Source organism: Lagopus leucura, unplaced genomic scaffold, assembly GCF_019238085.1.
Source record: "Lagopus leucura isolate 7727_CA_CO unplaced genomic scaffold, USGS_WTPT01 Super-Scaffold_100038, whole genome shotgun sequence".
NCBI lineage: Eukaryota > Metazoa > Chordata > Aves > Galliformes > Phasianidae > Lagopus > Lagopus leucura.
This window is the reverse complement of record NW_024962287.1, coordinates 3,405,335-3,419,090: the sequence shown is the minus strand read 5'-3', so window position 1 is coordinate 3,419,090 and position 13,756 is coordinate 3,405,335. Positions and strand designations below refer to the sequence as shown.

General features: G+C 49.7%; 1 protein-coding gene across 1 annotated transcript; it reads right to left on the bottom strand.

Annotated features, from left to right (window-relative positions):
- Nucleotides 1–2,520: 2,520 nt before the first annotated feature.
- Nucleotides 2,521–6,897, bottom strand: LOC122186687 (gallinacin-13). Its single transcript, XM_042883548.1, has 3 exons — nt 6,804–6,897; nt 5,705–5,822; nt 2,521–2,611 (listed from the first exon to the last, which is right to left on the bottom strand). Exons 1-3 carry the CDS (start codon nt 6,862–6,864, stop codon nt 2,521–2,523), a joined length of 270 nt encoding a protein of 89 aa, XP_042739482.1. The 5' UTR covers nt 6,865–6,897.
- Nucleotides 6,898–13,756: the final 6,859 nt, after the last annotated feature.

Genomic DNA, 13,756 nt, shown 5'->3' with positions numbered 1-13,756 from the left:
TGTCTGACACCCTGGGCACCTCCTTCAGATCCCAGGTGATCCCAGGTTGCCCTGGCTGGAGTTAGGGTGGATCAGAGAGTCGTGAGGTCCCCTCCAGCCTCAATGGCTCCATATCTTCATGAGCATTCATCTTCGGGACACTGTGTTACCTTTGCCTCCACCTCACAAGTGGGTAAACTGAGGCAGGAAGACTTGGAGAGCCATTCAGAAGCAGGAACAGAGACCAGCCCACCACGTGTCAGAGCAAATGCTGTAGCTGAACAAGTGCCAAACCTTAAATGAGGAACTTTCTCTTGTCGATCCTTTATTGACCTCTTGTTTGCTGGGATATTGGCTCAGGCAGTCACAGCCAAGAAAAAAAAAACACTGTTTTTTTATTCAGTATTTATTTCACTGCCTGGAAGATGGATCAGCACCAGAGATACTTCTGGGCTGGTGCAGAACCCTCTTGAAAGTTTTCCTGCATGTACTTACTGACAGTGTTTCTAAATGAGTCAGAAGTTTTGCTTTAAGATTTCTCAAGGAGGACAAGCCACAGGGGGAACCTCTGCTCCTTTCTCCCTGTGGCTCGTACAGGAGATTCCTAGAGCTAACCCATGCATGGCTGAATGCTAATTTGGGATCTGTCTGCCTCCAGAGCCACCGTCATGCTCAGCAAATGCTACCCTATGTATTTTTGGCCAATGTATTTCTGTCCTGTTTTTAATTCTCGTGCAGTTGTGCCTTGGTCCATCCAAGCTGGTTGAAGTTCCACTTGCATTATCCTTTCCATGACCCCAGAAGTTGGAGTCTTACCTCTGTACCATTAGCCCATCATACTTCCCTGGTGCAGATAGCACCCCTCAGAGCAGGTCCCCCCACTTTGGTGACCTGCAAGAGAGAAAACAATAAAGGAAAGAATAAGAAGCATTTGGGCAAGGAGGCAACTGGAGGTGTCTCTGGACTCTGCCAAACTCCTGCAGTCCAGCTGTGCTGCTTATGTTCTGGATGGATGAGTATGGAAAAGCTTCTGGGGCCCGAAGGGAAGCTCTTCTACTCCTCACTTGCCCGGACAGTGAAAGAGCAAGCTGGCAAGAGTCTTCTGTCCTAAGAAGCTACACAACATGGATACAGATGTGTTGTACTTATGTATAGATATGAGAGAATTTCCAAAAAAATGAGGGACTTTTTTCTCTTCACAGTACCTGGCTGGCTTTATAACACCACTGCTTCATTTCATAGAATCGCAGATCATAGGATGCCTGGAGTTGGAAGGGTCCTTAAAGCCAATCCAGTTCCAACTCCTGCCATCCCCTTCAGGGATGGGACACCCACAGCTCTGGGTAACCTGTTCCAGTGCCTCAGCACAGAATATCCTCTCAATAGCTAATCTAAATCTCCTCTCCTTTAGTTTAAATTCACCCTTCCCTTTCTCCTGTGTAGGAAGTTGTGCAAAAGATGACCACTGCTTTCATGAGAGTGTTACTGCTGCAAACTCATCTATTCCAGACTCATCATCCATCCAAACCCACTCCTCTCCTGTGCTTGAGATACAGAAGGGCTCCCCACATGTTCTGAGGTTCATTTTTATCTCATGATGGCCCAGCCAGTGTCACAGGGGCTGGCAATGGCCAGTGAGAAGATTCTGCCTGGCCTCCAAAGTCATCACCAGCAATAATCATTTCACTGAACAAAAAACAAACGCACATTTTTTTCTCCACCTTGTGCTTCCCATCTGTTTTCCCATGAGTTCAGTGCCGACCCCTGAAATCCCACCTATAACCTCACTCAGCTTCTTGCCCTACAGACCAAGATGTGTCGCCATCACAAGTACTGCCAGCTTGAGACTTCTATGGCAAAGCTTGACGAACGTTGTAGTTTCCTAAAGCTGTGGCATCAAGTGTTTATTGGTGTGGATTGTGTTGTTTTGTTGTTGTTTTTTTTTCCTTCTCCAAAGACTGAGGAAGCCAGGTTTCAGGCTCTGCTCTGCAAAACAAGACTGTGGGCCAAGACCCTTCCTTCCCAGAGCCTAACAATCTGATCACTGCAAAAACATGATGAGATACAACGTGCAGTTGACAACTGGGATCATACCCCGTGAGGTCTTGCTAGCCCAGCCAATATCCCTCCAGAAAGTCTTTCCATTTGTACGTATACCCATATGAATTAAGAGATACGTTTTCAGGAAGAGAGTTTCAGAATCTTACCCAAGGAATTTGGTATAGTCCCTACTGGGCCAGCAGGCTGTAGGTCTGACATAACTCTGTTGCCAATGTGCTCCTCCAAAAACGTGTTTTCCTCTCCTTTCATAGGTCTGGGGAGCACGGGGTGAACGAAGGATGGAGAAGGAGGGCATTCGTACCTATCCACCTCCCTTCCTTTCCCCCCTTCTCTCCATTGCCCTCCCCAATCCCTTCCCCTCTTCTCAGCAACGATAAGCTTGCCAACGGAAAAAATGTTGTCACACATATCTCACTTCCAGCGTGTGGGAGTTGCTGATAGCAGCCTGAAGATCTGGACAATAAAGCCTCCTGACAGCTTTCACGTCCCTCCCAGGCTTGGGGAAGGGTCCTGCTCTTCTGTGTGCAGCACTGAAAGTTTAGGGTTGGAAAAGGGCTGCTTGGTGGAGACCCTGGGGAAAGGAGGATGGAGTAGAGGAAGGGCTCACCTACCATCCCACATCTGGGATGCAAAGCCTTCCCCCAGAACTTTCAGCTCTGCCTTTCATCCCAGGGTATATCCAGACCAAGAGCCACACGTTTTGGCAGCCAAATCCTGGAAAGCCAAATCCCAGATTTGCAGCCTGGATGCTGCCTGTGGTGTTTGCCTTGGAGCTGTCCCATCGGTTCCATCCTCAGGGAGCTGCAGTGCTCCTGCACTGTTTTTCCTCCACGTGGCCCAGAGCACCTTGCCAGGAGGATGAAGTCATTTATTTATGCCTGGAAAATGTACTTTATTACACTCTGAGACATCAGCTGTGACCAAGTGACATGCTTTTCTCTGACACAGTCAGAAATGTTTGGAGGTCAAGGCACTACGGATCCATCTCCCTCTTTGGGCTGCATCTCCCACCTCCCACCAGGCTTTTCCCTCCCTGAAGATGTGTTGTACGAGAGAGGAGGCACAGTTTGATTCTGGGTTTACCTAAAAATGCTTCATTCTTTGATCTTTTCTGGAAGGGGCCCTGGGCAACATGATCCAGTGGGTGGCAACTGTGCCCATGACAGAGGGGTTGGAACTGGATGGCCTTAAGGTTTCTTCCAACCCAAGCCATTCTGTGATTCGGTGACTTGATGATTTGATGATTCAGTGGTTCAATCATTCTTTTTTTGATGATTCTAACATTCTAAGACTCTATGATCAAACCTTATTTCTTAGGGAGAGAAGAAAAGAGTGGGTGACGTTAAATATCATTGCTGTTCCATGGACAATAAAATTTTCTCTTCAGAATTGGGTAGAAAAATGTCAAAATCCTTTGGAGGAGGACCCTTTGCTCCATCTCACAACAGTTCCCATCTTCCCAGTACAGTCACAGCCAGCCCTGTATGCATACCCCACACTTTGGGTAAGGAATAGAGGTTGTCACCTCCCTCCCTCTGCTCGTAGGGCTCATCCTCCTCCTTGAATGGCACAGGGGATCTTTTAACCCTTCACAGACAACCACATAGAATTTTCCAGCTTGCCTGCCCAGGATGGGAGAGGTTAACCTCAGCAGGAGCCTCATTGACTCCAGCACATAGCTGATAGCAGGCTCCATCCTGCTGCAAGCTATTTCCCCCCTTGGCTCCTGCCAGGAGCTGTTTCCAGCACACACACACACACACACACACACACACCCTTCTCACAAGGCTCCCATTCAGCTCTCCCACCTTCTTCCCCACTCGGGTCCCCGCAATGTCATCCTGCCCTGATAAGGAGTGGAGGCGGCTGCGGGAGGAAGGCTCCCAGTTGCTCCCGGCGCCAGGCTGGGTAGAGGCAGACGTGTCGACCCTCACCTCCTCCGACACTGTCTTCTCCTCTACAGAGCCAAAAACAGATGACATCAGCCCCTCACTCCCCCCCTAGAGTCCCTATCGGCCTCATGGAGCAGCGTGTGCATGGAGGAGCGAGGAGGAAGAGCAGGGAAAGGAGGGAAGAAGAAGGCTGGAGCTGGAAGTTGGTTACTTTGGCAAGCGGACAAAGTTCTGCACAGCCTCACCAGGCAGACTTCAAAAAGGTGGAAAACTGGAGGCTTGCTGCTGGCAGGTCTTGTTATCAAGGAGAGCCTTATCTGCTCCATGGGGCCTGGGTGAGCCAGAGTGGCTGCTAACCTCTGGCTGAGCTATCCCAGCTCCCTGAGGAGCTGCACTGTCACTCAGAAGAGAGGAGCAGCATCCTGAGACCAGGAGGCATAAAGAATCATAGAATCCTTAGAGTTGGAAGAGACCTCTGAAGGCCATCTAGTCCAACTGCCCTGCAATGCACAGGGACGCCACAGCTGGATCAGGTTGCCCAAGGTCTGGTCCAGCCTTGCCTTGAAAGTCTCCATGGACACCACATCTCTGGGCAACCTGTGCCAGTGCCTCACCACCCTCACTGTAAAGGCATAAAGGCATCCTATTTGCAGCCATGGATCAAGGGGGGCAAGTCTGGGGTATTCCCAGCCCCAAAGGTTATGGGTGCCCTGTCACGCATTGATTTAATTCCTCTCCTAAGTGATGCTCTGCTCCCATGAGTCCTGCTGCAGAGCACTTCATGGTGAGCAGCTCTATTTCTTCCTGCATCAACAGCTGACCAGATTTTCTCCCTGATGTTAATGCATCTGGCCTATTCCCATTCATACTTCCACCCACCAGATGAGGCAGCGATACCCCTCATGTTATGTTAGAATATGAAATACAGGAACTTATTTTTTCTCACCCTAAAAAACTCCAAGGCCTACTGTCCATGCCAGCTGTCCCTTCTCCAGCCACCATTCAGCTCTGTACATCAGGACCCTTCCCTTCCCTTCCCTTCCCTTCCCTTCCCTTCCCTTCCCTTCCCTTCCCTTCCCTTCCCTTCCGCAGCAGAAGCAGAGAAGCAGGCTGGGACTGCCACCTGCTGTCACCAAGCCTGACATAACTGGAATTTTTTTTTTTCTCTTCAAACGGCATTTTTTCATCTGTTCATTCATCCCCCACATCAAGTGCTTTGCACGTGTCAGCACCCAGAGCCCATCCAAAGTCTGGTTGGTGGCTTCAGCCCCCTTCTTCTGCCCCATACTCACAAACACAGACAACCTGGGCAATCTCCTGCCAGCAAATGAGGCTGGAAGAACTCCTCCAGCTGGTTTTTATCACCAGCTGCATGGGGAACTTGTCTTTTTATTTAACTCTCCTACTGTGTCAGCAAGATTTCACATGAGTGAAATCACAGAATCACTGATCCACAGAATCATGGAAAGGTTGAGGTGGGAAGGGACCTCAGGTCCAAGCCCTGGCCAAAATGGGACACACACAGCAGGATGCCCAGATGGTTTGGGTGCAACCCAAGCATCCTTAAATGCCTCTGTGTGAGCAAACAAAGCAAACCCCAAGCATTATGAAGGAAGGTCCAGATGCAGAAAGACATTGAAAACTCAGTGGTTTATTGGTGGCAGACAAAATCAGATGTGGATGTAGCCATGGTGTCCGAGAGCAGCTCCTGCATATGGTCCTGACTGCGTGGCCCCTGCAGTGCTGGTCCATCCCAGTGCAATCTCTGTCACCTGCAGCAGCGCAGGCGGCCGTTCAGGCAGCTCCCAGCCCAGCTCTCCATGTGGAAGCAGAGCCTCCGGCAGTGGCCATGGTTGTTCCTGCACAGCTGGCTATCTGAAAAACCTCTTGCTGCAGAGGCAAAGGGCATGGGTGAGCTGCTTAAGGGGCTGGGAACCCAAACAGAACCGTACTGGTGATACTGGGTGAGCAACCAACACCTGCAGTTGGAACAGGGAGCTTCATGGTAAGTGCTTGGGACCTGAACATCAAACACAGCACACATCTTAACAGCTAAACCTAGGCAAGATGGGCAGCTGTGGGTTGGATGTGTCAGGTGAAGTGGATCCCTTGGGCAATGTCTTTACACAGAATAGGAACACCAGGCTTGGAGATTCTGGAGAGGAATGCACTGATGGGTATGCAACATCAGGGAGTGGACAAGTCCTTCTCCCTCCTTTTATCCTTAGGACTTAAGTTAACTAAATGGGAGTGTAGACACACCACATCAATAAATCTCCTCTTCTTGATTATCAGAGTTGGTTTCTATAGGGGTTACATCATCACAGTCCTCGTAATACCACGGTGACCCTATGGCTGGGTGAGACCTGAGCTCCTAACGTGTGCATTTGCCCAGAGAGATGGCAGTGCCCCATCCCTGCAGACAGCCAAGGTCAGGCTGGATGGGCTCTGAGCACTGATGGAGCTGTGGGTGCCCCTGTTCAGGGCAGGGGAGTTGGACCAGATGGGCCTTTAGAGGTCCCTTCCAACTCAAACAACTCTATGATTCTATATACAAGCAACCAGTCAAACAGCACAGCTAAGGAAGACTTCCCTATTAAAACAGAATCCCAGAAGAACTGAGACAAAGCAAAACAAAAAAAATGACCTTTCAGTCTTTCTCCCCGCTTTCCTTCCTTTGCTTTTTGCAAAAATTGCTTTTTGTTTGTCATGGTGTTCTCTCTGCTTTGTAGAGAACAAATTTGTTCCTTGGAAGCAAGAGTCGTGTCAGACTCGACTTGACTTGACTTGACTGCTTCTACCTGGGGATCGAGTCCTGTCTCTTATCTCTCCACCATCCTACACAAACCTCTGCAAATATTTGGTCCTTACCAGGTGCATCCTGGAGGAGGAGAATGACAACGATGGCAAAGACCAGCTGGAGGATCCTCATGGGTGAATGTGGGTGGGTGTCCCACCACCAGAAGGGCTGTAGGGAGATAGAGAAGAGGGAAATCCTGGATTTATAAGGCTGGGAGTTGTGTAACGCCCCTGGAGTGGAGGGAACTTTGTCAATCTCAGATGCATTTCAACATGACAGCAAACAGTCGCTCTGGGAACTGCCTGCTCTCAGACACCTCACGTTCATGGGGAGGGGAAACAAAAAAAGCAAAAAAAAAAAGAAAGCAGCAGGCTTCTGTCAGCAAACTGCAGTGAGCACAGTGAGCACAGACAGTGAGTCTGCTCCTGGTTGCTGCTAGAGACAGGATGTTGGGGCTGACCCAGCCGGGCTGTTGGTGCGTTTGTACACTCCAGCATGCGACGTTGGAAACCTACCCAAGTGTTTGCAGGATCAAAGTGTTTTGTATTTTTCTCATTTCCAACTCCCAGTCTCTGTACATGTTTGACAAAGTCCAGTGTGACAAAACCCAGAGTCTCCTGCTCCTCAGTGCTCCCCAGCAGTGCTGGGTTGGCTTGGAAAGCATGGGATAGTTAAAAACCAAAGGTCTGCTCACGTCTTCCCAACTTCTGGGCTACAAAGAGATGGCTTGCCAAACTTTTGTTTGCAGCTGTCAAGAAAAACAGCAATTCAACGTATTTCTTTATGAGTTTATTACACAGGAAAGCTGGGATATGTCCCTGTAATTAGCAGAATCTTTAGGAGAAGCATGTGTATCGAGGCTTGCTGCTGGTTTGTTTTAGTTCTCCAGATCAGTTCCAGGAAATCAGCAAACGTGGGACCTGAATTTCAACTCTGGCAAACAACGCAAAGCAAACAGCAAAGGGAAACCTCCTCCAAACAACAAAAATGGTTGGGCAAAAAAATGAAGAGGAAACGTAGAAACGTTATAAAGGCATCTTTTTACAGCAATGAAGCAGCAGAGGGCATCACTAAGTCTTTCGTTCACCATCTGTAAGTCACCTTGATGGCCTTTTATTCGCAGTCAGTGCTGGAAAATGTGCAAGTGCTGTAATGTGGTGGGACGTGATGTGGCCTTTGGGCTTCTTGAACAGAGCAGGGATCACTTTCATCAAACAGAGAAGATAAGGAGCCCTTCACCAGCTGGACTTCGGGTCATGGGACACCGTGTATTTAATCTGGGTGTCCTATAAGCTGGCCACACGCAGCCTGGAGAAAGGTAGCGGGTCTGTATGCAGGAGGGGTGGTTGCAAGGGTGTGTGTAGACTCTGGAAGTCTTGGTGTTCTGCATACTGGTAGTAGGGCAGCTCTTCGGGCTTTAGACTAAAAGAGAGATTTAGGTTTTGTGTGTTAGGAAGAAATCCTTTGCTCAGAGGGCGGTGATGCCCTGGCACTGCTGCCCAGAGCTGTGGGTGCCCCATCCCTGGAGGTGCCCAAGGCCATGGATGGGCCCTGGGCAGCCTGAGCTGGAGGCACCCAGCCCACGGCAGGGGTTGGGACTGGGTGGGCTTTGAGGTCTCTTCCAACCCAACCATTCTGTGATTCTGTGATACAATTCTACAACCCAAGCAGAGAGGAACTCTTGGACACTCAAACAGTGTCCTGCTCTGATGATGGGAGTGGAAGATGTGCATGCTGGCAGTGGGAGATATTCTGTATGTGGGGTTTAGAGCAGAGCTGGGGTACCAGGTGGGCATAGTGTTCCCAATGATGTGCTGCACAATTTATTCCTAGTTTGACAGCTCAGAGGGTGAGCTCTATCTGGAACCATCAGAATGCTGCTGGCTGCACAGGTGTAGGATTTCTCATAATCCCAGACTACTGTCTTCTCAGGAGGAGAGAAGTTTTACATGGCAATGTCCTTCAATAAAGATTTTCCTTGATCTGCAGCCGGTTACATAAAGGAAATCTTTTTTCCCCCTAAATTCTGTTCCCACTCTTTTCCCTGAAGTTATTTTTCATGACAAGACCGTGAACAGTGAGGCCACGTTCACCTTCAGCACATTTCTTTCCTGATCTTAGACTTCTAGCCAGCTGATACCCTCCTAGCACTGCAGGGGATGCTCTGGGAGCAATCTCTGTCCAGAAGGCTGTTGTGCCTCCTGCCCCACAAGACAGAAGAGATGTTTAGGGAATAATGCCCAAACCCTGCTCGTGGTCAGGTTTACAGACATCTGGTGGGTCATACCCACCATTCCTACCTCCTGGAACATGTAGGTCTTTGGGTCCATGAGATATCTGAGTGATGATTGAAGTCAATGAGGTCTCAGCACCCGCTCCAGTTGCCTGAACACAACATGTTACCATTTGGGATGCTCTGGAGTTCTTGAGGCAGCCGTGCTGTCTGGTAGGTGTAATCCTAGACCTACATCTCCTTCTCTTTTGGCAGCTGGAAGTCACCATGCCCCTGGAGATGGGTTTTATAGGGGTTGCTGATGGTGTATTATTAATGATGTGACAAGAGTTGGAGGAGGAGGAAGAGCCAAACACACAGGGTTAGAAAATACCTTATTGGTGTAGGGGACAGCCAGGATGCAAGGGGTTTGCCCACGAGTACAAAGCTCACTTTCCCCAAATAATTCCGGTTCTGATTCCTCAGCTGCATTTACAGTGCCGTTTTAAGAGCTGGATTTCACTTCAACCTTGGCTATCTTTGCCAAACCAACACTGGCCTGTTGCTTGGGAACAGCAAACAAATTCCAGTGAGGGGGACGTTCAGGCCAACGGTTGATGAACTCATATCTCCAGTCATTCAGGAATAGGGGTGAGGACTGGGCTGTCCATAGGGCTGCAGGTGCACGAGAGGCTGCAAAGACCCAAAATACATCTCCTTAGAGGGGTGGACTGTTCCTGTGTCTCTTAGGAGATGGTATAGGACTGCTGGCACTGAGAAATGCCTATCTGAGAAACACCTGAGCTACATGTTAGGTTCAAGTAGCTGAAATTGAAGGGCCATGCACAAATATCATCATTTGGCTCTCTCCCATAAGATCAAAAAACCTGGAGATCATTACTCTGAGTAGCATGCCCTATAATACACTTACACAGAAGCATCTTATACTGTTGTTTTGCTCCAAGGGAGTGAATGGGTCAAGAAACCATAGAGAAGGGTTGCGTAGGGTACTGGTCTGGAGTGTGCTGCTCTCCAACCTGCATGCGTATCCTTCATCCTTCCTCTGTCCTACTCTGTGTGTCTGTTCGTCTCACCTACTGGTCAGAAATGATAGTAGGCTTTTGGATTTTGTGTCGATTTTTGTTTTGGTTTGGTTTGGGATGGATTGGGCTTTTTTTGAGGATGATTTCCAGCTAGATCGGTGAGCAACGGAACATACAAATGGGGGAGAATGGGAGCAAGCCTTGTTGGAGCAGCTTGTGCCTGCCATCCCATTACAACGACGCCTGCAAAAGGAGCAGTTCCAGGTGACCCTAATGGAAATTTGGCTGGCTGACTTCTTCAAAACACACAGGGGGCAGAAGTCCCAGCATCTGGCAGGGAGATTTACGGGATGAGCTGGTGAGCTCATACGCTGCACTTTCATAGGAAAACAGGCCATAAATATAGTGGCTAACGGTCCCTCAGATAAGAGGCGTGAATCACAAACTCTGTGGGCAAATCTGAGGAAGAAACTGTTTGCTTTGGAAAAGAGCCTTGATTTAAATGCCCGCTGTGTTTTGTGTGCTGGAGAGCCGGGCTGCAGCCCACAGGGTGGGGAGGAATTTGGTTCCAGGCTCTGTTTGCAGCAGCAGTTCCCAAGCACTCCTGTCTGTGGGGATCTCCAGGGGAGGCCTGGCATCTCCCTGTGTGCCTCAAAGGCCTGGACCATGCTGCGATGACCCAGGGAGAAGATCCGGGCTGCTCGTGAATCAGGAATGGAGGCAGATGATTCAGTGCTGGACCTCTGGCTCTGGGCCCTGAGCGCAGTGAGGTCAGTGGGAATTTTCCTGTTTGGTTCATCAGAGCAAGAATTTCATCTCCCAGGGAGGACTTTTCCCTGGCTCTGGCCAGCGCCTCAGCTAATTGGCATAACTCTGTCTTTACATCATTGTTTTCTTGCTTGAAGTGATTGACCGAGAGAGATATGGTTTTACCTGGAATCAGAGACCAAGAGCACACTGACAAGGCAGGGGGGGATCAACTTCCTGCTGAAGACGCACAGAAAGGCACAAGGTGGATCTGGAGAGCAAACAGAGTTTGGCTGGTGCAGCTTAGAATCATGGAATTGTTTGAGTTGGAAGGGATCTTTAAAGGCCATCTGCTCCAACAGCCCTGCAGTAAACAGGGACACTAGCAGCTCCATCAGGCGCTCCATCCATCCTCACCTTGTATGCAGAAAGCTGCTAGATGCAAACTTGCCAGTCGCTTTGAGATTATTGCTGGGAGAAGAGGAGAAGCACCAGAATGCAGCCTAGGGGCGACAATGGACAAGATTCAGATCCCTCCTTCCACTTAAAGCAAGCAAGCCTCGGGTCTCCCTTCCTTTTGCTGCTTTGTGGGAGAGGAGTGAACCCACAGCATTCCTCCATTGTCTGGTTGAGCTGGGGGAAGATTTAATAAAGGGTGGCACATTTGCTCCTGCTATGGCCTTTGCCAACGGTCAAAGGTCTTGTAAACATGTGGAGCATCCTCGTTCCCTTCTGTGCTGTATTTCTCATCCAGCCCTTCCCATTGCCTGTGGGAACCTGGCACAACCAGGGAAGGATGAGTAGGTAAGTGCAGGGGGTTGCACTTGAATGCACTTGCATGTGAATACACATCCTGTGAATGCACAGAATGCACCTGTACTTATGTTAAATCAGGCTGCACTGAAAGCAGTGGAGAAGAAGACTGCCCCATTGCAACTGCTCTCCCCAGGGTGGGATGGGAAGAGTGCTGGGTGTCAGCAGGAGAGACAGACGAGCACTTGCTGTTCTGTTAAACCTTGGGTTTATTGTTTTTGGGTAAGGAGAAAGGCACTTTCTCACCTGTGCATGACAGGTAGCAGCTAGATGCCAAAAGGGACAATATATAGTCTGCGTGACTTCGCTTTAGAAAGTCACAGTAAAAGAAAAAGGTCCACAGCCAATGAAAGCTGGAGCAGCTCTCCCATAGAAAGGCACAACACGTCCTCCCGACCCGTTCCTTCCTGGAGGAGCTGCTGCTTTCCACCTGCTGCAGTTCGGACACCTTCAGCTCTTGGTGGGAGTTGGTGACAAAGGTTTACAGCAGAGAATGACGGGTTCAAAGCAGTACTTAGCCAGGTATTCCCCGGGGATGCAGCTCCCCACTCGACACAAGCCCCTGTCGTGGTTACAGCTGTCTGGGCCGTGAGTGCTTCCTGCAGAGAGGAGTGAGCTGGTGAGTGGAAATGCACAGTGCTTCCTTGGGCACCGTGTTCCTGCTGCACCTGGAGCCTGTGCACACACAGCAGCAAGGAGCACCCCCAGCATCCCTGTGCCAGCTACAGCCTGGAAGAAGGAGAAAGTTTGCTCCCAGAGCTTCCAAAACCCAACCCCAGAGCAGGAGAGTACTGAGGTTCCCCAACCAGGCTGCTCCCAGATTGGCTGTATGGTGTTTTAGCATTACTCCGGGGGATGAAATCATGCTTTTCACCATAGTGCCTCAATACCTCATCCAGAAACCTGAGGACACCTTCCCCCATCACTACCTACAGTATTATGGTTTGATTACACAGTGAGGAAAGCTTCCTCCTGTCCCCGGCTTACCACCCCCAGCCTTACCGTGAGCGAGCAGGGAGATGAAGATGAACATGAAACACAGGTTCCCCATCGCTTTGGTCCTGCTGGGGAGCAGCAGGGCTGAGCGTGAGATTGTGCAGAAGCCTCTGCATGGCGCTGGCAGGCGGGATGGCATCCTGGAGGAGGGAGGGAGCAGGCAGGAGTTAATTATATCCCGGTGATATTCACCACTCAGCAATCCTCTGTGTCGTTCTGACCTGGCGCCACAGCTCCAAACAATGCTGGTTTGCTTCACTTTTGCTTCCTCTACCTGGCAGTTGGTATTTCGGGTGGGTGGATTGCCAGGAAAAATGAGGTGCAGGGGTTTCTCTGTCCTCCGCCTGCAAAGTGCCCAAAGAGATGATGGGCTGAGCAGTGGCAACCTGCAAAGAGAGGCTCTGGAGTTGCTGCAAGCTGGGAGTGATTCATTTCTGTCTGAGCTCCTGTGAATATTTGCTCCAACTGAAACCTGGCTGTGATTTTCCTGCCAAAAAGGCCATTCCATCTCTGGCTTCTGAGAAATTCGGGAGGTTTCATTCCTGAGCATGATGACCACTGGTGGAGGAGGTGGCTGGCTAGCTCAGCAATGCACCACTTGATGGGAATTATATGAGAGAGATGATATGTAGCTTTGCCTGTAAAATCTGCTTGTGATATTCCAGCTACCCTTGCCTGGCTGCTGCCCACGGTGTCCTTTCAACTGCATTAATGCCATTGTTCTTGTGAATAAACCCTAAGCTGGACAGTTCTATGATTCAAAAAATCTCACACTTTCCTTGTTCACTGATTACTCCATTGCACGTGGGCATCTGCACATCAGGAATAGATCCAAGACCCTCTTGGAATGAGAATTAGTCCCTTAGGAGTGGGACTCTGCCACAGGACTTGAATACATGTTGGACAAGGAGCTGGCCTGGGACCTTTTCACAGTTGGTTGCACTGTGAGCATTTGGACTTGCCTCTCTGGGCTATGTGGTTGGCAAACCTGCAAGGAATGTCTGGCAGAAAGAGCTTGCAGCTATGGACCATTGAGTCCAGAGAGAAACCAGTGTCAAGGAACAGCAGACGACTGAGTGTGTGGGTGTATATGTCAACAAAAACCACCACAGAGGAGCATTTCTCATGCAAAAAAAAGCACTTCGTTGCAACATCTCCTGTCCAAAAATGGGTCTGGAAGCTTAAATTCCCAATTCCATTGGATGGTTGAATG